This window comes from Acytostelium subglobosum (genome assembly GCF_000787575.1).
Source record: "Acytostelium subglobosum LB1 DNA, scaffold: scaffold4, whole genome shotgun sequence".
NCBI classification, from domain to species: domain Eukaryota; phylum Evosea; class Eumycetozoa; order Acytosteliales; family Acytosteliaceae; genus Acytostelium; species Acytostelium subglobosum.
The window spans coordinates 687,483-714,582 of NW_012236528.1; the positions used below are offsets into that span (position 1 = coordinate 687,483).

The following is a 27,100-nucleotide window of genomic DNA, read 5'->3' on the forward strand; positions in this document are numbered from 1 at the left end:
TACACATTCACTCGTTCCCATCCAACCTTACTCACATGATCCAGCCCCTTGACTTGGTTATTTTCTCCTCGTTTAGGCAGTGTCTCTCAGATTTGCTACTCAAAGAGATACATGCCAATCCAAAGTTCAAAGTCAAGCCCGAGCACTATCTCTCACTGACCCATTATGCTTGGGACAAGAGTGCCTGTCAATCCAATGTCATGCAAGCATGGGTAAAGTCTGGTCTGATCGAATGGTCCCCTACCCAACCAAGAGACAAGCGATTTGTGCCAAAGAAGCGTAAGAGGTCCTCCAAGGCCCTCGTTGCCCAGCAATCCAAGGACCTGGCCATCATTGATCCAGAGAAATTGACCAAGAAGCAAAGGACAGTAGTGCTGCGCGACAAGAAGTCCACTGGCAACCTGATCACATCCAAGGAAACAAGGTATGTTTACACATTCATTCATTCTTAATTCAAATAACTCTAACATATCGCCAGTGGACTTGTAAATGTGCAATACGATGTAACAATCAAGGCCACAGGCGCTGGTTCACAGCCGGCCATCACAATGATCCAGAACAACCTCCAGGTCAACAACAATACCATGAATATCCAAAACAGCCATGGAACCAACACAATCACTCACACTGAGTCTACAACCCAGTCATCATCAAGCCAAATGGTGACAGATAGACCCAACATCATGCGCAACATCAAGAACTTCTTTGGTTTGTAATAAACAACAACAATTATTACCCGTTTATGTCTATCTATCAGTCATTGTCCTATGAATTTGACCCATAAAGAAATTACCCCCCGAAATTCTTGTTACCTCAGGTGGGTGTAACTTTACCTTTTTTGATTGATTGATTGAAAGCTGGATAGGGTAGTGTAACTCTATATCTCTCACTCCAAACTACTTTATTATTTGTAACTATTATTATATTATTATTATTATATTATATTGTATATGTTAAGGAAGGAAGGAAGTTATTTACAATTGTTGTATATTAGTGTAACGCGCTCGTGTATCATTGATTGATTGTTTGTTTGTTTGTTTGTATGATTGAATGAATGATTTGAATGATTGTATAGGGTGACTAGGTGATGTTAGAATCCACTTTCGATACTATCTATATAACTACTACTGCTGCCTCCACCACCATTGCCACCATTGCTATTACTAATGTTGCTTCCGTTGATGCTGCTGCCGTAGGAAGGTCCTCCCATGTGGTTGCCATTGGTGTCGTTATTTACATAGATTGGGGAATCGTCAAACAGACAAACTGATGCTATATATTGGTTCCTCATAATCTAAGTTGATGTAAGTATGGGATACCGTATAAAGGGTCTAATGGTCTGGACCAAACTTACTTCAAATATTATGCCTGGATAGCCGTAGAAGTAGGTGGAACCAAATGGATTGGATATGGAGCCACGGTTGTTGACTACAGGCTTGCCGGACTTGCCAAAGACGTTCTGGACCTCGTCCCACTTCATGTCGGGATGGATGAAGTGGATGGATGGGTCAATGACGGATGATTCGTTTCGATGCTGTTGCTGTTGCTGCTGAAGCTCAGACGACATTGCCACCAAGATTGGCGGGAGCATCAATGAAGGGTTCGATGGTGATGATGACAATGGTCCATTTGGATGTTGAAGATTGTTACTTAGTGCTTGTTGTTGCTGATGTTGTTGTTGTTTGTTTGTGTTTGTTGTTGTCGTGGTTGTAATTGATCGAGATCCACTGACACTGCCATTTACATTGCCATTTCCATTGACATTGCCATTGCCATTGATATTGCCATTGACATTGCTACTTGACGACGACGAGGAATCACCACCAAGCTCGGGCAATTGGGGGATGTTGTTTGGATCGATTGGAGGATGACCATTCTCCACTTGCTTGGCAGAGGGTGGTGCAACCTTGCCCTCGACCACATTCTTCAAAGCATCAAAGATGGCTTTTGAGTTGTCGCTATTGTCAAGTATCTTAAATGAGCATTTAGAGTATCTTTACAACAACCAAACAATCAGACAATGTTAGTACAATAAACAGCATCGATTGAATGAATGGATACATACAGGTTGAACTCATAGTGAGTTGGGAAGTTGGTGTGAAAGATATACTTCTTGGCAGTGTTACGCTTGGCGTCAAAGAGAATATCGATACCAAGATGGAAGTAGTTGTAGAAGTAGTCGGGTGCAGGAGAAAGCTCAACCTTGTAGGTGTGTATCTTCATGTTGTCCTCATCCTTGTGATAGATCTTTGAAGGTGGTCCGAGCTCACTAAGTACATCCTGTGGCGTGGACTTGAATGTCAATATACAATTCCTTCTGCAAAAGTAGACACCTGCGTTCGGCTACATATGGGTGATGGTGTTAGTCCTACATAGCGACCAAGGTCAGATGGATTGGGCTAAACATACCACAACAATGATGTCCTCATTTGGTGAAGGCATGACTGTGAGAGGTGTCTTCATCTGCAATCCACTATATACAAACACCTTGGAGACAACTGGTGTTGAGCCATCCGGTAGCTCCACGGGCAACTCTGTTCCTTCGCTGTATAATGAGTTAAACTTTGGTGGAATTGGGAAACTAAATGATAGGCCCTGTAGTTACACCTTGAGGTGTTAGTCATCAAGCGTACGCATGACCAATCAAACAACATACAGGATAGTGAAGGTGATAGACGTTCTTCTTGGCATTGAAGTCGCCTGGATATGATGGACCAAACTTGGAATAGATGTTCACGAACGAAGCAATGCTCTCACTATTGCTAAAGATTGATCCACGATAGCTTAGTGCCAGCTTTGATACGTCAAATATCTCGATCACCCTGAGTCGTTGTGAGGACGGTGCGAATCGTAACAGCACGCCATCATCCACCAACTTGAGAACTATGTCGATGCTAAGTGGATCCTATAAAGATTAGATTATTTAGATTGTTAGTATGTTGTTACCTGAACATGGATGGATGGATGCACAATTAATCAACATACAGAGTCATTAAAGATGATGTCCACTTTGTTGATGACAGCCACATTGTTATGTTTGATCACATTGAGTGCCTCGGAAATTGTCATTCCAAGGACAAAGTCACCCAGACTCTTGCCTGGTTGCAACTCTAGTTTTAGTTGACGTGACATTGTTGATCTAATCAATCAATGATGATGGTGATGTTGCTTCAACACAGGTAGACGCTACTACTACTACTCTAACTATCTATCTATCTATCTATCTATATCTATTTCCTTTGTCTTGGTTGATGCAACTATCTAACTATTTTCTCTCTTTGCCTGATGTAAGTATTCTACTACGACTATAACTATATGTTGGTTTATGCTTGTGTATATGTGTGTATATGTATACAAGCTCTATCTCTATCTATCTGTTTGGTTAACAAGTGAAGTGTGTTGTGCTTGTTTCCAAAGGTGTGAAGAATGTGCGAAGTGTTTGTTGTTGAGTGTGTGATACTAGTAGTTGCTCATGAGTGTGTATGAATGAGAATGTGGTGTTGTTGTTGTAAGATTGTTACCAAGGTTTGGGTGAACAACTCATCATCAACAATCTTCAACTTTACTTTGCTTCAATCTCAAGGAGAAATAAAAATTAAAATAAAATAAAATATGATTCTTTTTGGACTTGATTTCAATTGAATAAACAAGTTTCATTCTTTGATTGTTTGATTGACCCATTCAGTTATATTGTTGAGAGATAAAATACATTACTGATGATGAGGTTGTTTGGTTGACCCAGGGACAACTCCCATTTCAAAATGAAATCCAGGTTTGGGTTGATCATTTATCTTTTTTTTGCTCGATACAGATACAACATTATATATGATGTTAATACTTGACTCATTCAAGACTGAATGAATATATCACTATATCACCAATCGTTTAATAACATTTCAATCAATTAGTAATGGAGCAACAACAACAACCACAACAACAACAATCAAATGATGTTATATATCTTCAAGGTATAAACAGAGCATCATTGATCATTGATGATAATGTCAATGTGGATAGCATTGATATTCCTCGTATAGTCACGGCTGCAAACTCATTCGTCGGTAGCAAGGGATTGAATAGAGAACAAAAGGTGCTCAAACTCACTCAACTATGTCAGATTGAAATGGATCAGCTGTACGATTGCGAGACAACCAATGGTAGTAACCATGTCATATGTGATGCCCTCCAAGCACAACTGCACAACTGCATGACGAGCAAGCTGTGTCCGGGTGAGCAGGAGCTAAAGGCGGCCAACTGCGACAATGCCCATCTGTCATTAGGTGGCATCCAACAGTTCAACAAATGTATGCAGATCAATAAGAGATTGAACAACTGTCTAGAGGACAACCTGCTTATCATATGGTCCACTCCATTCAATATCAATAATAATAATAATAACAATAGTCCGTCATTGTCATGACAATTAATCATTATAATCATCAAGTGTTGGTGTTATTACTACTACTACTTATTGGATCGTGGCGACTGTCCTGCAACTGTTGGAGCAGCAGCAGTAGTGGAATACCAATGATCCACCAATTGATTGTACTCTACCATCAGCTGGCGGACATCCTTGATCGATAGGTCTTCAGGCCGACTCTTGTAGAACTTCCAATGTTGTTGCTGCGGCTGTGACCTCTTTGTTTGTTGTTGTTGTAGTTGTTGTTGTTGCTGTTGAGGTTGAGGTTGAGGAGGTTGTTGTTGTTTCTTTGGAGTGGTAGGCATCGTTGATACTACTGTCTGTTGTGGCTGTTGGATAACAGTGGTACCCTTGTTGCCGCCTCCATCGCTACTACCATTAGTGCCATTAATGGTGCCATTGTTGCTGCCATTGTTGCTGCCATTGATAGGTAACAACTGAGTGGGCTGTTTGTCTTCATGTTGATGTTGGTGTTGTTGCTTCAAACGATCAGACTGAACTGTGACTGGTTTGATGTTGACTCCAACATCAGGTGGCTGCTCGATAATTGATGATGCCATCTCCTTCTCCTTCTCCTTCTCCATGTCTCTTTCTGAACTATATACATTGGTACTATTTACATCTGAAGTGATCGTTGTAGAACTGTCCACAACAGGAGGAACTAGCTGCTCGGTATCTGTCTTTACATCCACCTCAACATCCTGCTTTGGCTTATTGTCCTCAATCTTGTCTTGTTGAACTTCTACCTCATTGACCTTGTCATTGTCCTTGTCGTTGGACATTGTCAACTGATCCATTGTCATGTTCTGTATGAATGTGGCACCAGTGATCAGTGTCACCAAGTAATAGTTTGTCTCTGGTTCAATCAAACTTGGATCCCTAAACAATGTAATGAACTGGATGTTGGACAATAAGAATGGAAGGTTGGACTTGATCAGGACCTGTTCATGTGATTGATTGTTTGTGTTAGTGATTGATCAAATGAGTGAGCTTGAGTGGACTATCAATCAAACATACATAGATAATGATTGGAAGCAATTGATCGGCACCAACTGGTGCGCTATTCTTGTCATTGGAGAGCAACTTGAACAAGAGTTTGAATCCCTTTTTGAGTGCGATCAGCTTCTCCCTCGGTGTTTTGAAGCTGGTCATGCGTAGAAGTTGCTCCTGTATCTGTTCCAGTCTCTCGTTGGAGATCAATGCATCGTCAATGTCCAGGTTGGCGGGCGTGATGAATTGGAACTGTAGTATATGCTCGCACAGTGCCGTGTCCATGTCGATGTTTGATGGTATTGAGAAGATGCGTCGATAGAGACGCTGCGTGATGTACTGCTCCAGATACTCGTACACGACGATCTCGGCCTGATGCTCGGTCAGGTGCGCAAACGATGGCAGACGCGGACTGCTTGCCGCGATCGTCGTCGACGAAGATTTGAATGAGATGGCGGCACAGGCGTGCAGCAACATGGGCAGAGCCGTCGCAATGAACGACTTGGTCGACGACGAGATGTCGCCAGTCTCTGCCAGCGACTCGGCTGTGATTGAGTTTGGGTCATCATTCGTGGCGCGCGGTGAATGCTGTTGCTGCTGCGGTGGTGATTGTACGATGGACTCGATGAAGCTGTCGATTGTGGTGAGCAGGTGATTGTGCTCAGGCTGGGTGATGCGGTGCTGTATCTCAATGAAGCACTGCTCAATGTTCTCAATGGCGTGTGAGTCGACCAGTTGGCTAGGCTGGCTGACCACGCTGGTCTTGGCACCTGTGCCGTATGAGATTGGGAATGGAATGTTGTTGGACACATAAGATAGCAGGGGCATTGGAGAGAATGAGTTGAGAGTTGGTGTAGCTGGCAGATTGTTGGTGAAGCTAGACAATGAACTCCATAATCCAGAGAGTAGACCGACATTAGGTTGCTTGGTAGTGTCACTACTGTCCGTACTATTGTTACCACCGCCATAGTAACTCGACAAGAATGATGACAATGACGTCCTGAATGTACTGGGTGCAACTGCTACTGTTGTAGTTGTTGCCGTAGTTGATGTTGTTGAGGCGGCGGCAACAGGAGTGGTGGCAAGTTGTGGTGACTCCTTGACAGGTGTCTGTTGTGCACCATCATCCGCAGCCTTCACATTGTGTGATTGTTCGTCACCTGAGTGTTGTTGTTGTTGCTGTTGTTGTGTTGATTGTTTGTCATTTGTATCATCAGCTGCTGTGGATTGTGTTGTTGTAGTTGTTGCTGCTGCAACTACTGGTTGTGCTGTTGTCTGTGTACTGTTATTGTTTGACCTCCCAGTCAATGACGAGAATGCCCTTCCCAACAGACCAGGCTTTGAGGTAGGTGGAGGAGTAGTCTCTTGCTTGCTGGTGGTGCTAGTGGACATTTCAACAAGTTGATGTCTGTCTGTCTATTTACACATTAATTATATTATATTATACAGTTTATACTATTTACTTCTTCTTATTGCTAATCATATTCATAAGATTAAATGAAACACTGGTGATCTGATGAAGGTTGGAATCACACTAGTTCCCCTGCTTCCCCCACATGCACCACTTACTTCTTACTTTTCAAGGAGAATGACTTGCCACTGAGGTCGTCGACGTGTATTCTTCTTCAAGGTTGCATTGCCATGTCATTGCTCATTAATAATAATAATAATAATATATATATGTATTCAATACATTGGTAACTACAAACCAAAGTATAAATGATAATGGTGACTTTATCAGTTGACTAAAGTTTGACTTTAGGTGGGGATGGTTTGGCATGACGACATTTATGGTGATGGTATTAATGTTACTAGGTTTAATTAATTGATTAGATTACGTAATATATCAGTTAGTTAATAAAAGTGTCATTACGTGTAATAATACAATGATATAATCGTATAATTCCCATTCAGTCAAGACTAGACAGATGTTGGATAACAATGACGAAAACACAAGTCACTCGTGTCCCAAAGTCAATCGAAATGATGATGTGTTTGTGTCTGTGTTGGTGTTGGGAGTGAGTGTGAAAGGGAATGACTTTGTAATCAGTGAAAATGAACAACATTATTATTTATTCTTCATTCCAATACTTGCAACATCACCATCATCAAGTTAAACTAATAATACTTACTGATTAGTTATTACAACAAATCATACATATATATATATCAAACAACCATAATACATCATTCAATCAATCAATCATTCAATCAACCGATCCATCATTCACTCATTGTTCTTTTTGGAAATAGTCATCAGTCATTAGTCATTCGTAACTTGTACAGTGGAACAACTATACAACTAAAGTTTGATTTAGACAGATAACAAACAGACAGATAAAGAAGAAGAGGAAGAAGAAGTAGAACGTAGAAGAAGATGAACTCAATCATACAGAAGGGATTGACACAGAGCGTTGGTGCTCTGTCAACATCCTCACCAACACATATTATGTCAGTTGTGAACATGTCGCTCAATCATATATTGCTGAGGTCAGCTAGAGGAATGAACAGCAACAGCAACAGTAACAACAACATAAGTAATATTAGCAGAGTCAGCAGCAAAGATTTCCACAGTATCATTACATCTCAACAACAACAACAATATAGTTCACCCTCACCATCATCATTGATGAGCTTTATAAATAACAATCTCACCAGCAACAACAACAGTATGTATAGTCCATCCATTGATAGTTCGAACTATGTTGATGTAATACCATTGGCGACTGACCCATCACCAACCATCCTCTCTCTCTCTCGCCTCACTAACTAGACATGCAATCAGTACTCCGTCGTCAAGTCATCACCAGCAACAGCAACAGCGTCCAAGGTAATCATCACATCATATCACATCACAATGTTTGTTTGTTTGTTTGTTGTTGTCAATCACTCGTTGGACTTGGCTCCGATCACACCACCAAGAGGCCTTTTGATGTTCCCTGGAGCCTTGAAATTTCCTGCATTTGGAAACTGATCGATTTTTATTTGAACTGGAGTCAATCACTAACTTCCGACTCTGTCCACATCACATCATATAAACAGGTCTTGGTTTGAGACTATATAGCAGCAGCACTCCACCACCTACCAACACTGGAAATGCTGGCAATACGCCACCAACTACACCGACAACACCAACAACACCAACACCAGCACCAGCACCAAAGGAGTCATTGATGGAGAAGATCAGAAAGGTGGCCAAGCATTACTGGCTTGGTACCAAGCTGTTGGGCAAGAACATTGTGTTGACTGTCAAGCTGCTGAGAAGACTGAGCAATGGACACACGCTGTCCAGACGTGAGAGAAGTCTGCTGGTGCAGACATCGGCCGACACACTGCGTCTCGTGCCGTTCATCATCATCATGGTGGTGCCATTCCTCGAGTTTGCCCTGCCCTTCCTGCTGAAGCTCTTCCCCAAGATGCTGCCGTCCACCTACGAGCACAAGAACGACACGGAGAAGCACAAGACCAGCCAGGAGCAGGTCAACGTGTCGATGGCCAAATTCCTGCAGGACACTCTGTCCGACATCTCTGTCGAGCTCAAGGGCAACAACATTGTCAAGTCGACCGAGTTCCACGACTTTATGACAAAGGTCAAGATGGGCCAGCCGGTGTCCAGTGAGGAGATCCTCACCTTCTCGCAGCTGTTCCGTGACGAGATCACCATGGAGAAGATCAGTCGTCCACAGCTGCTGGCCATGCACAAGTACCTGGCCGGTGGCAGCTTCGTCGCCAAGTGGTACTCCAACGACTATCTGCGACAGCAGATCAACAAGAAGCTCAAGAAGATCAAGCAGGACGACATTTTGATCAGGAAGGAGGGTCTGGACTCGCTCACACTCGAGGAGCTGGTCGACGCCGCCATCGTTCGTGGCTTCAAGGTCGAGGGCTACGGTCGCAAGCAGATCGAGCATCAACTCGAGCAGTGGTTGGACCTCTCACTCAACAAGTCAGTGCCAAGCTCGCTGCTGATTCTGAGTCGCGCCTTCACCCTGGCCAACTCACCAAGCAAGCCAACCAGTGCCGAGCATCTTGAGGAGGTGCTCGAGCACATCCCACAGGAGGCTCTCGACGAGGTCGTCAAGAAGCTGCCCGTTGGTGGTGCTTTCGAGGCTGGCAGTGTTGAGCGTGCCGAGGAGAAGCTCGAGGAGCTAACCAAAGAGCAGGCTCTATTAGAGAAGGAGGAGAAAGAGGAGAAGGAAGCTCCGGCAGCAGCTGCTGCCCCTGTCGACGCAACTGTGGATGCAAAGGTGGCTACAACAACAGATAGTGTTGCTGCTGCCACTGCTGATGCCACCGTCACTGCAGCCAACACTACTACCACTACAGATGCCACTACTCCCCAGCCAGAGCAGGCAGTTCCCAAGGTACAAAAGCCATTGACACTCGAGCAAAAGAAAGAGCTCTCACTCTCTGATGACGATGACGCAGAGATCCACCAAGCTCAGAACAACAACAACAACAACAATGTCGAGGCAACAACGACCAACCCAACCCAACAATCCCAGTCCAAACAATAACATGTTCCCTTTGGTTAACTTCATCATCAATCATTCATTCGTCTTGTGATCATTCAAGTCATTTTGGGATGGGACCTTCCCAATCCCCACACCCCAAAAACACTACACCAACACCAACACCAACGTTCGTTTGTGGAGACTCTGGAATTTTTATTCGTTGCATGCACAAGCATAAATCTTGATTCAATTCCGTGTCGACTGTACTTTATTCATTCAAACAGCACTTTCAAAACAACGTCAACGTTTATTCACCAAACACAACCACGATTCAATCATTCTCATCTCATTCAACATATTCATAAATATCTACATAATTGTTAACAACAACAAATAATAGTAATACTTGGTTTTGTGTTTCTTGTATCAACTTGTACATTGTAATAATATATATATAACAATACTCTATACTTTATAACGACCTACCTTATATTATAACTACATTCGAATATACAAAGAAGACGACGACATATCATAATGACAGATATCCATGATGACATTCCAACTGGTGGTGCCACACCAACATTCACATCGCAATCATCCAACGAGATATTGATGGTGCAACCGACTCACTTTGAATTGAATGCACAGGCTGCCAATGACAACTACTTTATGAATGCACCAAAAGATCCATCAGTAGTTCATCAACAGGTATGTTTGTTGTTGATGACTGGATATGAATGCATGACTCACTCACTTATTGATTCACAAAGGCATTGGAAGAGTTCCATACTTATCATGATGCACTCAAGGAGAAGGGAGTCAAGGTTACATTGTTCCAACCAAATGATGGTTTGGAGACACCTGACTGCCTGTTCCCAAACAATTGGTTCTCAACACATCAGCCAACAGAGTCCAGAACAGGACAGGAGCACGTGATGGTTCTCTACCCAATGTGCCATCCAAATCGCCGTCTGGAGCGTCGCGACAGCATTATAAAGCACGTTCTGGCACGCAGAGAAAACACAAAGTTGATCGATCTGTCCTCGTCCGAGCAGACCAACATCTTCCTCGAGGGCACCGGTTCATTCGTCATTGACCGCGTCAACAAGGTGGCCTACGTCTGCGTGTCCCAACGCAGCCATCGCGACCTTGCCCTCGAGTGGGCCGAGTTCATGGGCTACAAGCTCGCTGCCTTCACATCCACTGACTCTGCCGGCAAGATCATCTATCACACCAACGTCATGATGGCCATCTGTTCATCCATTGCCATCGTCTGTTTGGAGACTGTCGAGGATCCAGTCGAGAAGAAGGAGTATGTATTACTGTACTTGTTTTGATTGTCCAATCACTAACTCATTCGTTTGATAGACTGTTGGATTTATTGTCCAAGAATCATACAGTGTTGCAGATTACAAGAGCCCAAGTGGAGCAGTTCTGTGGCAATGTGATTGAGGTCAGAGGCTCGGATGATAAGAAATACTTGGTCGCATCAAAGACTGCCTATGACGCATTCACCGAGGCCCAGCGATCACAAATCCTCAACCATGTGGACGACTTTATCACCAGAGACATCCCAACCATCCAGACCGTTGGTGGTGGTGGCATCAGATGTATGATTGCAGAGTTGTTCTAAATCATTATCCATTCAATCAATCAATCTATTTATTAATGCCATCGATGGCATAAAGATTAAGGAACGCACGCACGCACGACTAGACAAGACTACATCAACAACAACAACAACACAACGTTAGGTCATTGGTATTACCGACTCAATATATTCTTGTATAATCCATAATCACCTCTATACTACATCTTGCAAGTACATTATTAACATTAAACCAAGTGTTTGTTTGGACCTAACCAAACTATGAAGGCCAAGAGTTGCCACCCTATCTTCCTTTATTATCATTACACTACATTACATTGGATAGCGACACAGACACACTAATTACTCCAAGAACTCGTTGATGGCACCAACGGCAGTCTCCATGACACGTGTGGCATCCTCTGTGCCATTGCCCAACTGGGTGCACTCGGCACCCAATAGTGATCTGGTTGTCTTGCCAAAGACAAAGTGTCTGAGGTTGTCAACACTGCTGGCAAACACATGTCCATTGTCATTGACCGATGTAATGATGATCTTGCATGTGCCCAATGCAACAGTGGCATCCTTGCTAGCGGACAACACCGCTTGTATTTGATCAAATGTTGGATTGATCTCTTTGAACGTACCGACCGTCACCGACTGTGATTGATTCAAGAGTGCGGCACCAACGAATGAGTCCTGGCCTGAGATCTCCAACAATATCCTCTCATACTCTTCATTTGATACTGGTTCCATGTTTATATCTCTCTCTCTCTTCTCTTTCTATCTTTCTTTGATTGAAGTTGAATCACAAAATAGGTGAACTTTTGCTCCATCTTGGCCACGTCAACATTCACTTCAACTGGGCTTTGATTACTTCAAAGAAAAATCCCATCATTAGAACAAAGTGTTCACAGAATCTTCAACATAGTGAAGAGGTTGACGACACGTAGAATCTATTAATTACTTTGATAAATATATATTGTTCAAAAAAATAATCATCTCGGCAATTACTATTCTTGATCGTCATCAGAGATATTGTTTGTTTCCATTTGAGGGGAAGAGAGACAACATCTTGGAAACCTCGAGTTTTATTTTTATCTCAATGAGTTCCGGTCTTAGCACAGAGACTTGTTGTGAGACAGGACACGGCAACACACCACGACAAAGTATCCAACGGTGTTATTGGTTCATTCATTCGTACACTCATACACACACATACACCAACATTCATTCATTAATTCATTCATACATTCGTTCACTCATTCATTCATACCAACCCACCCTCTACTTACTATCTACACTTACACACAGAGACAGACAGACAGATATACACATATTTATACATATACAAACAAACACTCATCTCAATCAACATCAACAAGTTATTGTCAACAGCAACAACAACAAGTATATACAACTAAACACACAAAGATATTTAATAATAACATGGGAAATGTAATGGGCACAGCAAGTGCTGGTGAGCCAACTAATCAAGGTAAATGGAATTGAATGAATGATTGGATGGGATTGAGGAAGACTGGTCATTCTAACAAACAAAACGAACAAACAAACAGATGCTTATGTATTCTGGTTTAACTTGAATCAGACATTTGCACATCCAGACACATTACATTTAAGATTCCAACCTTTTATGGTCGATATTCAGAATGCAGAGTTGGAGGAATCGGAAGCGAGAATGAATGCACAGCGCTCAAGTAGACAATATATGATGGGTAGGGATCGCGGTGGATCAATGTCCGAAGAGACCTATATCGTCACGGGCCAACAGCGCGAGGATGGCCGACTGTCGCCCTCATCGACATCGCGCATCTCCTTTGCCAACGAGACTCCACAGATTGAAAAGATGAACAGGAACCTGCTACAGATCATCAATTGCAAGCTGCAGCTGATCCCGCCCGAACTCAATCACATCACACTCAATCTCGACAACCATCCAATCACCGAGCGACTGATGCTGACGATCTGTGCGACCATCATCGACAATAATGAGCGCTATCACAATCGACACATGACCACGACGTTCAAGGACACGCCGATCAACACCATCCGACGCAAGCGCATCCAATCTGACTTTGACAACCTGATCACGCAGTACTATTTCAACATCACCAAGCTGTCGCTCAAGAAGACGTTCCTGTCCGATCGCAGCCTCGAGGCGCTGTCGCAGGCATTGCGAACCAATCATTCAATTCTCGAGCTGGATCTGGGCGGCAACGAGCTGATGTCATCTGGCATCGCCATGGTGACGGCGGGTCTGCGCTACAACAAGTCTGTCACACGACTCAACATGAGTGATGTGCGAGCTTTTGACGAAGGTGCATTCATTCTCTCGGCCTTCCTCATGACCAGCAAGACACTGCGCATACTTGATCTGTCCACCAATCACATCACTGACAAGGGATTCGAAGTGCTCAAGCAGGCAACAATCAGAAACACCTATATCTCATCATTATACCTCTCGGACAACAACATTGGTATGATGCATCATTGTTTGAGTGTCATGGGCGACTGGCCACACTGACTGACTAACCAACTCCACTCATTCAATCAACAGACTCAACCAAACTCTACTCTTTATCACATATACTCAATCGAAATAGCAGTGTACAATATGTGTTCGAGACGATATTCAACAATATGAAGTTTAACAGACGATTTAAGAACAAATTACAATCAGTGAGGAAGACATTGGCTCAATCTCAGCAGGGCGGTCGTGGCGATGCTTCGCAGGACGACGGTGACAGAACACCCATCTTCAAGATGCTGGGTGCCAAGGGACAGCAGGCAGTGCCCGAGCAGAAACCAAGCAACAGGTTCATCATTGGAATGAGCGAGACGATTGGAAAGAGACCGTCCATGGAGGATAGGATGGTGGCATACGGCTGCTATCGGAGCACAGACAATTGTGAACTGTATTGCGTGTTTGATGGACATGGAGGCAAATCTGCATCAGACTATGCCGCGGACAACATCTATCGAATCTTTGGCGAGTTCCTCGACTCCAAGAAGACACCAGGCGAGGCGTTCAAGCTGGCATACCAAAAGATACACACTCACATTTCACCATGGCCATTCATTGGAACAACTGCCGTATGTGCATTAGCTACGTCTTATTCACTCAATCAATCAATCACTTACACTCCATCAATCAATGTACTATAGGCCTCTGTATATATTAAGGACAACATGGTGTGCATTGCCAATGTTGGAGACACACGAGTTGTGATGGGTACTCTGAACGACGACCATCAATTCGTATCCGAACGTCTAACTTTTGATCATAGACCAGTGGAGGACACAGAGCGAAAGAGGATTATCAGTGCCGGTGGCACCATACTGAATGGACGCGTAAATGGCATGCTTGCCGTGTCCAGGGCATTGGGCGACTCATTCCTCACGCCCTACGTCTCCACCGACCCTTACATCAAGAACATCACAATCACAGAGAAGAACAAATTCCTGATATTGGCATGCGATGGAGTTTGGGATCTGATATCCGATGAGGAAGCTGTCAAAGTGATATCAACAATACCCGATCCAGCAAAGTCAAGCGAGACACTGCGGGACCTTGCCTTTTCACAAGGAAGTACGGACAACATCAGTGTCATGATTGTCAAGCTGCACGACTATTGATTGATTGATTGATCCGACTTGGCCCGCCTTCCCCTCCCCTCCACTCCCCTCCCCTCTATTTATTATTAATGTAGCACAAGCGATTATCTGGCCGCATTCAAAGGAACCATTCCTTGTTGGTCAATTACATATATAATGTCTTCTTAGTCTACATTTATTCCGAATGGATCATGATGACATCAATCAATCAATCAATCAACAATGATCATCATTACTTGTGGTTGTTGTTGTTGTTTGGGAAATGATTGGCAATCTTCTTTGCGATCAGTTCATCGTGATTGCATTTGTAGGGTTTGTTGCCAACTGGAGTCAGCTGAGTGCCATCATCAGCGATTTGAGGCTGTTGCACTGGATTCTCATTGACATATCTCTGGAAGTTTGAATTTATAATGTCATCGATTGACTTCTTTGATTCGTTGTCTGACATGTCTAATCTCTGTTGTTCGGTCTGTTCGGTTTGTTCAGTTTGTTCGGTCTGTTTGGTTTGTTGATGTTGTTCTTGTATTTGATCCACCTGTTCAATTGATGCCAAACAACAATGACTAGTTAGAATAAGTACCAATAAAAGAATATATAATAATGAAAATGTTCTAGTTGATAACTTCATGTGTAAAGGTAATGTATTCTTTAATTATTATTATTGTTATTATTATTTATATGATTAATAATCTATGACAGGACGTATATTTATATATATGCCTCTTCTTATACGTCAATAACATTAATATTATTGTTATTTATTTATTGTGTGTATATGTGTGTATGTATTGACACCAAGAGTGAGAGTGTGTGACTGGCTAAATGTAAGTGTATATCACCCTATTGTAATCTATACCTCTATCTATGTGTCAATACATTGAGGCTATTGTGTTGTGGTTATGATTGATTGATCCTCACGTGTATGTGTATGTGTATGTGTTATATATGTTTGCATGTGATTAAATGTGTGATTGAATGAATGGATGTGTGTGTTTATAAGTGTTTGGCATGTGAATGATGAATAAAAGATTGTGTTGAGCTGAGCATTCACAACGAGTGACATCCAACTTGAAATTTCCTTATTTGGTAATAATAAATATATAAATATAATATTATGTAATTACCTTGTTGTATAAGTATCAATATCTTTATCTCTCTAAACTATGTTGAAGTAGTTGGATTTTTTATGAATGGGTAAACAATTAACCCATCTTCTTCTACTTCCACTTTGTCTTGTAGAATTGGGTTATCGAGTAGGTACAAAAAAGGACAAGGTTACAAAATGGTATTAAATATTTCTCAATTGACCATTTCTTTGATGTCCTCTATTACACTTGTACTCAAAAAGAGATAATCTATAAATATACGAATTTCTTCCAAGGTACAAATAGATAACTCGAGACATGCTTATGATACACAGCCAATCAATCATGTAAAGTTGATGTTGGTTGAGAGTTCTTTTTGAATCCCCAAGTTGGGAATCAACATATATGAAGGGGAGATAGATAGATAGTAAGATCTATCTATCTATTTATAAATAAAATAAGACTTAATTTATCTCTATCTATTATCTATTATCTCTTTCTCAATCAGATCAATAACTCTTCCTTCAAATTTTTCAACTTTTTTTTTAACTCACATTGAGTGAACAACAACCTTCCACTTTCACCTGAACTGAAGGTCATTAACAAGTCAATTCACTTCATTATACCCTCTATATTTATACATGTACACAGAGCAGTGAGATCACTGTCAATCAGAGACATCACATCATCACACATTGTATATAGATCATACATACATTAGCATAATAACAAATCGATAAGAAAGACTGACTGATTGACTGTGTATATATATAAGCATAGTGTTGCCCATGCGCATGATACATATAACAAAGGCACATTGATCGAATAGTAAATACATACAATGAACGTTAGAAAACTACAAGGTACACTACCAATCAATCAATCAATCATACAACATTGATATTATATATGAACAATATTGCTGACATGTTGCAACATGATACATTCAACTATTCAGGCGAGATTGACAAGACACTGAAAAAGGTGTCGGAAGGCGTACTAGAGTTTGATTCCATACTGAAAAAGGTCTATGCTGCAACCAGCACCAATCAGAAGGACAAGTATGAAGGGGACCTAAAGAAGGAGATCAAGAAGCTGCAACGCTACAGAGATCAGATCAAGAACTGGCTGACAAACAATGATATCAAGAACAAAACATCATTGGTTGAGAATCGGAAGCTTGTTGAACAGGTATGTTATTGAGATCAATGATCGATTGATTGATTGGTTGATTGGTTGAGTGAGTGCGTGATCATCCTAATCCAACCGACAACATCAACAGAAAATGGAACAGTTCAAAGCATGCGAGAAGGAGACAAAGACAAAGGCATACTCAAAGGAGGGACTGGGTCAGCCGTCAAAGGATACCGACCAGAAGTTGCAGGTGCGCTATTGGGCGGGTAAGGCAATCACTTCTCTAAAGGCTCAGATCCAAGCCTTTGAGACAGAGATTGAGAACATCCCCGTCAGGAAGAGAAAGACCGAGTCGTCCAAGGTCGAGTCCATCCAAAAGCATCTCGATCATCATCGCTATCACATGCGAGCGTTGGAGATCCTGCGACGAGCGATGGAGAATGACAGGATACCAGCCGAGGAGATCGAGAAGATCAAAGACACTGTAGAATATTATATAGAGAACTATGAGGTAATGTTTGATTGATTGATTGATCGATTGATTGATTGAATGAATGACTAACATGTGTTATCAATCATACAGGATGAGAACAACGAAGACCCAGAAGACATATACAGTATGTTCAACATCAAGGTATCGACAGATGGCAATGACGATGACCTGGATCTATCTTATGACGACAGCGACAATGATGATATACTGTCAACGGACAGTGACAATGATAGCAGCGACAATGAGGATGATGTGGACGATAGCCATGGCTCGAGCCCCACGACTCCACTGGCGACATCGGCATCGTCCATCCCGACGTCTGCCTCGTTGGCTGCCGCCAGTGCGACGGCCGGCTCCCTACACTCTAGTAAACATCAACAACAAAGCGCACAACAACAACCAGCAGTCCAACCATCACCCACACTCTCCGCCAATGTACCTACCAACAAGATCGAAAGGAACGCATCACCTCCCGGCCTCAACCCGACGTTGTCGACTGGATCAAGGAACTCGACACCATCACCAACCCTACCATTTGTAAAGCCAAACGCCAAACCTGTAAGTCAATCATTCATTCAATCGTTCAATCGGTCAATCATTCAAACACAAGCTAACCTTGGCATGCATGTCCTCCCCGACAACTTACAGGAAGCCAAATCCCAACCACTATCCCAACCATCACAACAACCTCAGCTCCAACCACCTTCACTGCAGCAGCAACAACAACAACAGCAACAGCAACAGTATCCACCACTGAATCTCCCTGGAAACATGCCAATGGCTCAGAGATTGCAGCAGCAGAACCAACAGATGACGGTTGCCGCTCAGATCCAGCAGCAGCTCGCCGCTCAGCAGGCACAGCAACAGCAGGCTCAGCAGCAGCAGACTCAACAGCAGCAGCAGGCTCAACAACAGGCTCAGGCGCAACAGCAAGCCCAGGCGCAACAATCGCTGCGACAGTCACAGCAACAGCAGCAGGCACAGCAGCAGCAGCAACAATCGTTTGCAATCAGAAACTCCAGAGGTGTTCAGTATCCATCCAACCTACCGAATCAATACCAGCAACAGAAGGATGACATTACAGAGAGTGGTACGTACTCACACCTCACTGACACGCTTGCTCGCTCATTGTCGCGCCCGCCCACAACTAACAACTCACATTCCATTCCAAACTTCAGTCAAGGAAACACTGAGTCAGATGAACCTAAAGTCGACCACACCGCCACACGCCTCTCCCTCACCACCTGGCTTGGACGATGACACCAAGAACAATGAGACATTCGACACTGGATCATCAATGTATCCTGGCACACTGGCTGAGCTGTCGTCGGCCACAATGTCTCGAATTCAGAACGACACCAATGGATTCGCCGGCATGCACCAGCATGTGGCGTCATCGGGCCTGGGTGCGGCGCATGGCATGGACCCGTCGGCGCTTGGCAAGTCCCAGGCACAGTCGTACGAGGAGAACCTGTCCAGTGTGCGTCTGATGATGGAGACGAGCTTCAAGTTCATGCCCGAGTACAAGGACTACGAGCGACAGTCATACTATCTGCCCAAGAACCCCAAGCAGACGCCACCCTACTATCCGCACATCCCTCTGCCGCTGTTTGAACAGACGCTCATCTTTGAGAAGTTTGAGATCGATCCCTTGTTCTTCATCTTTTACTTCAAGCAGGGCACCTACCAGCAGTATCTGGCGGCACGCGAGCTCAAGAAGCAGGGCTGGCGCTACCATAAGAAGTACCTCACGTGGTTCAGGCGACATGACGAGCCCAAGGAGATCACCAACGAGTATGAGCAGGGCACCTACGTGTACTTTGACTACGAGACTGGCTGGTGTCAGAGAAAGAAGACAGAGTTCACATTCGAGTATCGATTCCTTGAGGAGTAGAGAGTTGCTACCACTCCTATCCTCTATCACAAACTTCACTCTCTCTCTCTCTCTCTATCTCAAACACACATATATCACGCTATGTTGTTGGCAACAATGTGCAAGGCCAGCCAGCGATTGTAATTAAACAACGACGTTGGTGGAACAAATAATTATTCATTCATTCATTTGTTTGTTTGTTAGAGTAGATTGGTCCAGTGGTACTCACTTTGGCACTTGCCAGAGTATATATATACATTGGTTATTACTCTGGCACACACATTAACATCCGGATTCCCTTTTATATTTACCAATGGATAGTAACTATTTGGACAAGTTTTAAGTTCCATTGTCACTTCAATAAATCAAACAATTAAACAAATTCATTAATTATAATGGAGATACAGAAAGGAAACGAAGATTCTATTTCAATGTCTAGTATGACTTTGTAGAGTATATTCAACACTTATTCTATAAACTTGGATATATATTAAATAATACCAGAAATAAAATAACCAACTCCCCAAGTAAGTGACTCTATATTTTTTAATCACAATAATAATAATTGTATTATAGGAATGGAGATGATTGAGCATTTCAGGAGCACAGTCCCATTCTTTGTTTCTCGCCACTCATCCTACCACCATATTACTTCACAACAATTTGACAAGTTGGTGGATGAACATTTGATGGCTTGTAAAGTGGTCTACATCTTGGTATGGGACCAACAAGGTGTCAATTGCAGGGTAAATCGAGTGGATCCAGATCGTTGTACATCTTCAAGACTGATGAAGACAATCATTAGCCAATTGACATTGATGGGAGGCAAGAAGGTATTCAATGATTCCGACCAATTTTGGTCATTCCCATCTCAACTACCATCTGGAAGGAAATTCACCTTGGCCCCCATCATCCAGGATTTTGAATGGGCTGGACATACAGAGGGCCTACAAGACATCTTCATTGGCTGAAAGTTATACGATACCTTGCCTCTCGAGCCATCCGAGTTCAATTGATTGATTTGATTTAATGATTATGATTGAGTGATTGAGTGATTGATTATCCCTTATTGATTATTTCTGATCGTGTATAATATGTATGAAGAGGTGCCCACCTGGTCTTGATCCCCGAGGTTGGAACATCCACATATCGATTGAGATGGCTACAGATCAACCAACCCATCAACAGTGTCTTGAACTTCTATTGGCCGACCCGAATTAACATAATCAGGTCCACATTAACATAAAATATTATAAAAATCAAAATCAAATCAAATCAACTATCTGTGATGTGATATTCCTGGATGAATCAGACAAAAAGTCGTCTTCCACCCCCACCCACACAAGTGTGTAATTTCACCCTTCTTTCGCTTTCGTGGGTTTTGGTGACGCACGCTTCTGAATCAGGGCATTCATTCATTCTTGAAGGCCCTAGCCAAGTCGTGCCTCATCCACACCACCCACCAGGTTCAAGTCAACAGAAGCAGACTTGTTTGTCACTTTGTTTGTTTTATTGGGTCATCCAAAAGAGATATTAGTTACAGATAATAATATTAATGTAGGTACACATACTTTCAAATCAACGTTGACGATTCATTCATAGTTAGGACAACAGGATATTACTATTTTATTTGGTTGGACATGGGTCATACAGGTCATGGGTCGTTCATTCATATGATGATTGGTTAGACGAGTTAAGCAAGTTTGTGGACGTATTGAGGATAGTGGTGATCGGATGGTTCAGCTGATCGATCACAACTATCAATCAATATTTATTACAATTTTTAAGTTGACCATTTAAATGATGGACATCTATTCATCCATCGATCCATCCAATCAATCAAATCAATCATACTATGGCATATATATATACATATATATGTATTTCATGTTGTCAGATCCAACATCAATCTACACTTACACAACAATAACCAACAACAAGCATGAACGGACCAATACCAACAACAATCTTCATTTATCACACTTTACTTCAAACCCCATCACTGCCATTCATTCAGAACACACAACAACAAGACACTTTCTTGTGGACCTCACAAGAACACATAAAGCCCAACACCGACAACAATCACCACCACTACCACCCCACAACGAATCATCGGCCGCCACCCCTACCTAACACACACTAATCACATGATCCTGCTTGTGCCGACTATTATTAATGTGTTAGTGTTAGTGTAAGTGTGTGAGGGCAGTCAGTGTTTGATAGATGGCACGCCCACACACGCAACTCTTGATCTCACGCAACATCAACCGACCAACCAAACTCAACTACTCATACTCCCACAACGTCAATCACCCGGGCCAACATCACCTTATGTCGATGGATGATTGATGGTGGTCAAGACTGGACTTGACTGCACATCTTGAAACACAATCAGTCAGTCAGTCAGTCACAGCTTACCACTACCCCATCCAACCAATGCTGTCAAACCCTTCAACATCATCTTTGCATACCCCGTTGTTGCACCAACCAATGCATCACAATCCAATCTCACACTACTATCACAATCAATCATTCATTCACACACTATTCACTTCACTTCACATCAATCATTTCATTCATTCATTTAAGCATCGATGCGTTTGTTTGTTGTTGCCTTCTTCTTCTTCTCTTCTTTGTTTGTTTTTGAATGATTCATTCAATCAAGTTTAGTTTAGTTTAGTTTGTTTGTTCCATTGGTGTTAGTTCCTTGCACCTCCATTCAACATCCAACAAATACACGAAACGACCGAGACTCCTCCCCTTGACTCTGGACCAGACATTAATCCAACTTCCTTCTATTCCACGATACACAGTCTTTTGCGCTCCGCTCCAATTACCCAGTCACCCCCACTGTCAACCTTCAAGTCTATCACATCGACCTGATTGGATCAACAACGAACAAACGAACGAATGCCTTCTCCCAGCACTCCATCCAGCACCGGCAACAGCAGCAGCAGCAGCGGCAACAGCGCTCTCTTCCTGAGCACAGCAATCAACCGCTCCTACCACGTCGTAGCCAAGATTGGCGAGGGTATCTCAGGGTAAGCAATCCAAATTCAACCAAAAGATGGAAGAGAGTAGTGAGTGAAGCAGTTGCACGAGCGAGTGATGTTGTTGTGAGAAAGTGAAGTGAAGAGAGAGAGTGATCAAAAACCGAGCGAGTGTTTGTGTGGGGTACACCCACCCCACTCCACACGATCCAGTGATCAACCATTTTCGGAAGACCGTTCGTTTTTCCTTTAATGTACATGGACAGAACATATGTTAATCAATAATCCACCATCAATCAAATAATAATTTAGCTCTGTCTACAAGGCCATCAAAATTGGAACCAATGAGATGGTGGCCCTGAAGAACTTCAAGGGCGGAAGCGACGGCGAGCGCGCCTCGCGCGAGGAGGGCACCCTGCTCCTAGAGCTAAAGCACATCCCTCACATCACACCCGTACTCGACATCATCTCCACGCCCTCCGAGTACAACATCGTGTTCCCGTACTTTGAACACGACCTCTCCGGCCTACTCAGCGAGCACCGTCTGACCCTCTCGCAGGCCAAGTGCTACTTCCAGCAGCTGGTCCAAGGCATCTCCGAGATACACAAGAACGGAGTCATGCACCGTGACATCAAAGGTAATGATTGATTGGAATCATTCCAGCCCCTCACCCACACATATCTAACGCGCCACTCTCTTCCCCGCACTTCTAGCCGCCAACATCTTAGTTAACAATAAAGGATCATTGTTTATTGGTGATCTGGGCACAGCTACTTCGTACGTGAAGCGCTCTGTGTTCTCCAGTAAGGTCGTCACGCTCTGGTACCGCGCACCGGAGCTCCTGCTCGGCGCCACCAGTTACGGCCCCGAGGTCGACATGTGGTCCATTGGGTAAGTACAACAACAACAACAACCTCTCCTCTATCCCTCTACCCATGCATACTGCTGCTTCTGCTGCTGCTGCTGCGCTACTCACAACAACACCTGGTGTGAACCGATGAGCTGCTTTGGCCTTCCAAGCCAAGCAAGAGGGACACGGAAGGGAATGATTGTTTGATGGATGTTGCTTGCGTGCGTGCGAGCTTGCTTGCTTGCTTGTTCGTTCTCTCTATCTTTGATGGTGGCACCATGCCCAGAAGTGCTGCATCAATGTACAACTCATTGGTTGTTGGACCATTCACTCACTCATTCAATCACTTCAATCAATCAATCAATCAATCAATATAACATCAGTTGCGTACTCATTGAACTGGTAACATCAAGGAACTTCTTACCAGGCAGTTGCGAGCAACAACAGATCGAAGCCATTTGCCAACTGTGCGGCACACCAACAGAGTCAGTATGGTCCGGAGTGTCATCACTTCCAAACTACCATATGATCGCCGACGTGCCCAAGTACCCAAGCAGCCTAAGACACATATTTAAGAACTTCACAGAGGACTTCATTGCATTGCTCGAGGGCCTCCTTACACTAAACCCAAAGAAGCGCTGGACCGCCGAGCAAGTGCTCACGTCGGCCTTCTTCACCAGTGAGCCCCTGCCATGCGCGCCCGAGAAGATGCCTGGCTACCAATCAATACACGTCTTGGAGGCCATCCAGAAGAGAATGAAGCAAGAGCAAGAGCAACAGAAGCTGAAACAGCAGCAGCAACAGACTACACCTACAACTACCATCACCAAACAAACAGCGTCATCACAAACATCCACATCAACATCCACATCATCAACATTTGACAAGCAACAAGTCGACCTGAGTACGTCCACCGTCGACTCTGCTGCTGCCGCCACCTCCAACAACAACGCCATCTCCAACTCTGCCGAGACAACGCCAACTTTGCAGTCATCATCCAGCCAGCGCGAGTCACTGAAGCGTTCATTCGACTTGGTCAACGACATTAGGAATTATTGCACGAGCGAGTCGGACGACGAGGACGAATATGACGTCGAGTACGAGATCGACGATGAATACTACACAGATGACGACGAGTGCGAGGATGACTGCGACGATTGTGACGACTGCGAAGACTTTGACGAGTCTGACGAGGAGGAGTTCTACGCCTGCGAGACCTACCAGCTGACGACCGCGCCCAGCTCTGCGACGGTCGTTGTTGACCCTGCCATCAACCAGTTCCTGCAGCCTGCAAAGAAACAGCGCACAAGCGGACCGACCGTTGCCACCTCACTGGGCACGGATGGTCGCATTGACATCCCCATTCACTAGGTCTCCTGTCTGCCTGACTGGCCCCCCACCACCTGCAGGCCCCCATGCGATACGCACGCGCGTGGGGGACTGCTGGCGATACCTTACGTAGTTGCTATGACCCGACCCTTTGGCGCCACCTGTGGACATCATGGAGCGATTCAATTTGCTTCAATGAATGACAAAAGCAGTTGGTGTCACTATTGTTGTTGGCGTGCCTGCATAGCCCCCGCCATTCCCTTGGTCGACCAAACTTGGATGTTGTCCATCCAACAAGGCGAGTCGAGGCGAGGTGAGGCCGTTGGCATGTACCCAACACAGTCTGTTCGCGCAACCACAAGGGACTGATAATCGTCCAGAAGACAATAAACCTGATCCTAAATGTTTCTTGCAATGTTCAATGAGGGCTCTCCAGGCGGTCAATTGAGGGACCATGATTCATCGCTTCAATTTATGTGATCCATTATTATTCCAAATCAAACATAGAGATAATATGTATACATTACCAAATACCATTATCCTATCAATATTGACACAACTCCATGATGAAGGAGATGTGCTTGGCAGACAACTTGACATTATGTGTCTGTCATTGACAATCAAATCAATCAGATCAGTTGCAAACCAGACCTTGGACAACAACACATATTTCAACATCAACATCAACGACATCAAGATGATGACCTAGATGATAACAACGATCAAGAAGTCTTACCATATTGATGAATAGTTTATTATCAACCTTCCAGACTTTTGGAATTCAAGTTTGGCTTGGTACATGATCTTTGTGATGATCATCAAACATTCTTTGATATAAAGATCCTTTGATTGAGTAGAGGAGATAATAGGACCAATGGATATATTACCAACTACTATTATCAGATCAATATTGGCTCATCTCAATGATGAAGGAGATGTACTTGGTAGACAACTAGACTTTATGTGTCTGTCACTGACATGCAAGTCAATCAGATCAGTTGCAGATAAGATCCTACAAAACAAACATCAACATCTACAACAGCATGATGATGAAGACGAAGAAGAAGAATTGTTACCATGCAGCATTATAATGAATGACTTAGCATCATTAACCACCAACACCTTCAACATTGACATCAACGTATACAAATCAATGACCTGTCTTTCAATGAAAGAATCATTCAACTCACCGATCACCAAAGATATGTTACCATCATCACTCTTGGCATTGGACTTGGGTGGTTCATTCAATCAGCCCATCATTCCAGGAGTGACACTTCCAGACTCAATCACCAAGTTGTCATTTGGCCCAGTTGACAAGTACCCATCATGGTCCAGCACGAACATGACAATGTTTAATCAACCGCTTCTCGTTGGATCGCTTCCTTCATCACTCATCGATCTTAGTCTAAGTTACCTTTTCAACCAGGAGGTGCTGCCCGGTGTCCTCCCCAAGTCACTCATCAAACTTCGGTTTGGAGGTGTATTCTCAAGAGTGCTCACTGCTGACTCGCTGCCCAGCGACCTTAGAGAGTTGGTTGTCAGTCGCTCATACTCCCATCCCATTCCACCACTACCATCTCTGAGGAGTCTGACAATATCGTCGGACAACCAGCTTGATACAACTTCGCTGCCATTGATTGACACCCTTATCCTATTTGAGGCAGGTCCTCCTCTCCCTTTGCCACAATCACTCACACATCTCGTGATGCCCTACTTTGGTGCAAGTTTAAACTATCCTCCACTGCCAGAATCATTGACCAAGTGGGAGCTACCTCAGACCGATGGAACATTCCCCTCGGTAATACCACCCAGCCTGACAAGTATTGTATTGGTTGGTGTAGGTATTAGACCAGGTCATTCTCTAGGATCAATTAGGACCCTGTCCATCACGAGGGCAGGACATATTGGCGTTGGCGCGCTACCCCAATCTCTCACCAAGCTGAAACTTGAATCACAGTCAGGAAGAATGGAACTTGGAGCACTTTTCCATTTGCGATCACTCATCACTCTAATTCTCAATATCGATTCCATTGTTATTCAAGGGAACATTCCAAACACGGTAACACACTTGAGACTAGGGCATAACTTTAAATCTGCTCAAATATACGACCAATCAATTCCAGATTCATTGACACGCCTTGACCTGGCCAACAATCACATTGACAAGTTAGACACAATGTTTGATAAATCATCTACTTACAAGATATCACTACTATCAATTCATTTTATGTTGGATAGTTTTACAAGG

The 27,100-nt window shown here is 43.5% G+C and overlaps 13 protein-coding genes across 13 annotated transcripts; 8 read left to right on the plus strand and 5 right to left on the minus strand.

Annotated features, from left to right (window-relative positions):
* Nucleotides 1-35: 35 nt before the first annotated feature.
* SAMD00019534_024430 (hypothetical protein) lies at nucleotides 36-716 on the plus strand (the record flags this gene model as incomplete). The annotated part of the gene is made up of 2 exons (XM_012901741.1): nucleotides 36-424; nucleotides 479-716. 2 exons carry the CDS (start codon nucleotides 36-38, stop codon nucleotides 714-716), a joined length of 627 nt encoding a protein of 208 aa, XP_012757195.1.
* A 374-nt stretch (nucleotides 717-1,090) lies between these two features.
* On the minus strand, nucleotides 1,091-3,132 carry SAMD00019534_024440 (hypothetical protein; the record flags this gene model as incomplete). The annotated part of the gene is made up of 7 exons (XM_012901742.1): nucleotides 1,091-1,294; nucleotides 1,355-1,666; nucleotides 1,745-1,958; nucleotides 2,066-2,343; nucleotides 2,410-2,595; nucleotides 2,657-2,905; nucleotides 2,986-3,132. The coding sequence occupies 7 exons, from the start codon at nucleotides 3,130-3,132 to the stop codon at nucleotides 1,091-1,093; spliced, it is 1,590 nt and encodes a 529-aa protein (XP_012757196.1).
* A 778-nt stretch (nucleotides 3,133-3,910) lies between these two features.
* On the plus strand, nucleotides 3,911-4,420 carry SAMD00019534_024450 (hypothetical protein; the record flags this gene model as incomplete). Its single annotated transcript, XM_012901743.1, has 1 exon — nucleotides 3,911-4,420. One exon carries the CDS (start codon nucleotides 3,911-3,913, stop codon nucleotides 4,418-4,420), a length of 510 nt encoding a protein of 169 aa, XP_012757197.1.
* A 44-nt stretch (nucleotides 4,421-4,464) lies between these two features.
* Nucleotides 4,465-6,802, minus strand: SAMD00019534_024460 (hypothetical protein; the record flags this gene model as incomplete). The annotated part of the gene is made up of 2 exons (XM_012901744.1): nucleotides 4,465-5,361; nucleotides 5,438-6,802. 2 exons carry the CDS (start codon nucleotides 6,800-6,802, stop codon nucleotides 4,465-4,467), a joined length of 2,262 nt encoding a protein of 753 aa, XP_012757198.1.
* Nucleotides 6,803-7,787: 985 nt separating this feature from the next.
* On the plus strand, nucleotides 7,788-9,927 carry SAMD00019534_024470 (hypothetical protein; the record flags this gene model as incomplete). The annotated part of the gene is made up of 3 exons (XM_012901745.1): nucleotides 7,788-8,079; nucleotides 8,184-8,240; nucleotides 8,453-9,927. 3 exons carry the CDS (start codon nucleotides 7,788-7,790, stop codon nucleotides 9,925-9,927), a joined length of 1,824 nt encoding a protein of 607 aa, XP_012757199.1.
* Nucleotides 9,928-10,401: 474 nt separating this feature from the next.
* On the plus strand, nucleotides 10,402-11,500 carry SAMD00019534_024480 (hypothetical protein; the record flags this gene model as incomplete). Its single annotated transcript, XM_012901746.1, has 3 exons — nucleotides 10,402-10,575; nucleotides 10,638-11,179; nucleotides 11,236-11,500. 3 exons carry the CDS (start codon nucleotides 10,402-10,404, stop codon nucleotides 11,498-11,500), a joined length of 981 nt encoding a protein of 326 aa, XP_012757200.1.
* A 318-nt stretch (nucleotides 11,501-11,818) lies between these two features.
* Nucleotides 11,819-12,211, minus strand: SAMD00019534_024490 (hypothetical protein; the record flags this gene model as incomplete). The annotated part of the gene is made up of 1 exon (XM_012901747.1): nucleotides 11,819-12,211. The coding sequence occupies one exon, from the start codon at nucleotides 12,209-12,211 to the stop codon at nucleotides 11,819-11,821; it is 393 nt and encodes a 130-aa protein (XP_012757201.1).
* A 693-nt stretch (nucleotides 12,212-12,904) lies between these two features.
* Nucleotides 12,905-15,112, plus strand: SAMD00019534_024500 (hypothetical protein; the record flags this gene model as incomplete). Its single annotated transcript, XM_012901748.1, has 4 exons — nucleotides 12,905-12,953; nucleotides 13,033-13,953; nucleotides 14,034-14,569; nucleotides 14,642-15,112. 4 exons carry the CDS (start codon nucleotides 12,905-12,907, stop codon nucleotides 15,110-15,112), a joined length of 1,977 nt encoding a protein of 658 aa, XP_012757202.1.
* A 214-nt stretch (nucleotides 15,113-15,326) lies between these two features.
* SAMD00019534_024510 (hypothetical protein) lies at nucleotides 15,327-15,719 on the minus strand (the record flags this gene model as incomplete). The annotated part of the gene is made up of 1 exon (XM_012901749.1): nucleotides 15,327-15,719. A coding segment is annotated over one exon (393 nt), but the record flags the coding sequence as incomplete, so codon positions are not given.
* Nucleotides 15,720-15,977: 258 nt separating this feature from the next.
* On the minus strand, nucleotides 15,978-16,154 carry SAMD00019534_024520 (hypothetical protein; the record flags this gene model as incomplete). Its single annotated transcript, XM_012901750.1, has 1 exon — nucleotides 15,978-16,154. A coding segment is annotated over one exon (177 nt), but the record flags the coding sequence as incomplete, so codon positions are not given.
* A 6,435-nt stretch (nucleotides 16,155-22,589) lies between these two features.
* On the plus strand, nucleotides 22,590-23,565 carry SAMD00019534_024530 (hypothetical protein; the record flags this gene model as incomplete). Its single annotated transcript, XM_012901751.1, has 3 exons — nucleotides 22,590-22,720; nucleotides 22,982-23,307; nucleotides 23,384-23,565. The coding sequence occupies 3 exons, from the start codon at nucleotides 22,590-22,592 to the stop codon at nucleotides 23,563-23,565; spliced, it is 639 nt and encodes a 212-aa protein (XP_012757205.1).
* A 161-nt stretch (nucleotides 23,566-23,726) lies between these two features.
* On the plus strand, nucleotides 23,727-24,891 carry SAMD00019534_024540 (hypothetical protein; the record flags this gene model as incomplete). Its single annotated transcript, XM_012901752.1, has 2 exons — nucleotides 23,727-23,821; nucleotides 23,904-24,891. The coding sequence occupies 2 exons, from the start codon at nucleotides 23,727-23,729 to the stop codon at nucleotides 24,889-24,891; spliced, it is 1,083 nt and encodes a 360-aa protein (XP_012757206.1).
* Nucleotides 24,892-25,939: 1,048 nt separating this feature from the next.
* Nucleotides 25,940-26,795, plus strand: SAMD00019534_024550 (hypothetical protein; the record flags this gene model as incomplete). The annotated part of the gene is made up of 2 exons (XM_012901753.1): nucleotides 25,940-26,672; nucleotides 26,728-26,795. 2 exons carry the CDS (start codon nucleotides 25,940-25,942, stop codon nucleotides 26,793-26,795), a joined length of 801 nt encoding a protein of 266 aa, XP_012757207.1.
* Between the last annotated feature and the right edge of the window lie 305 nt (nucleotides 26,796-27,100).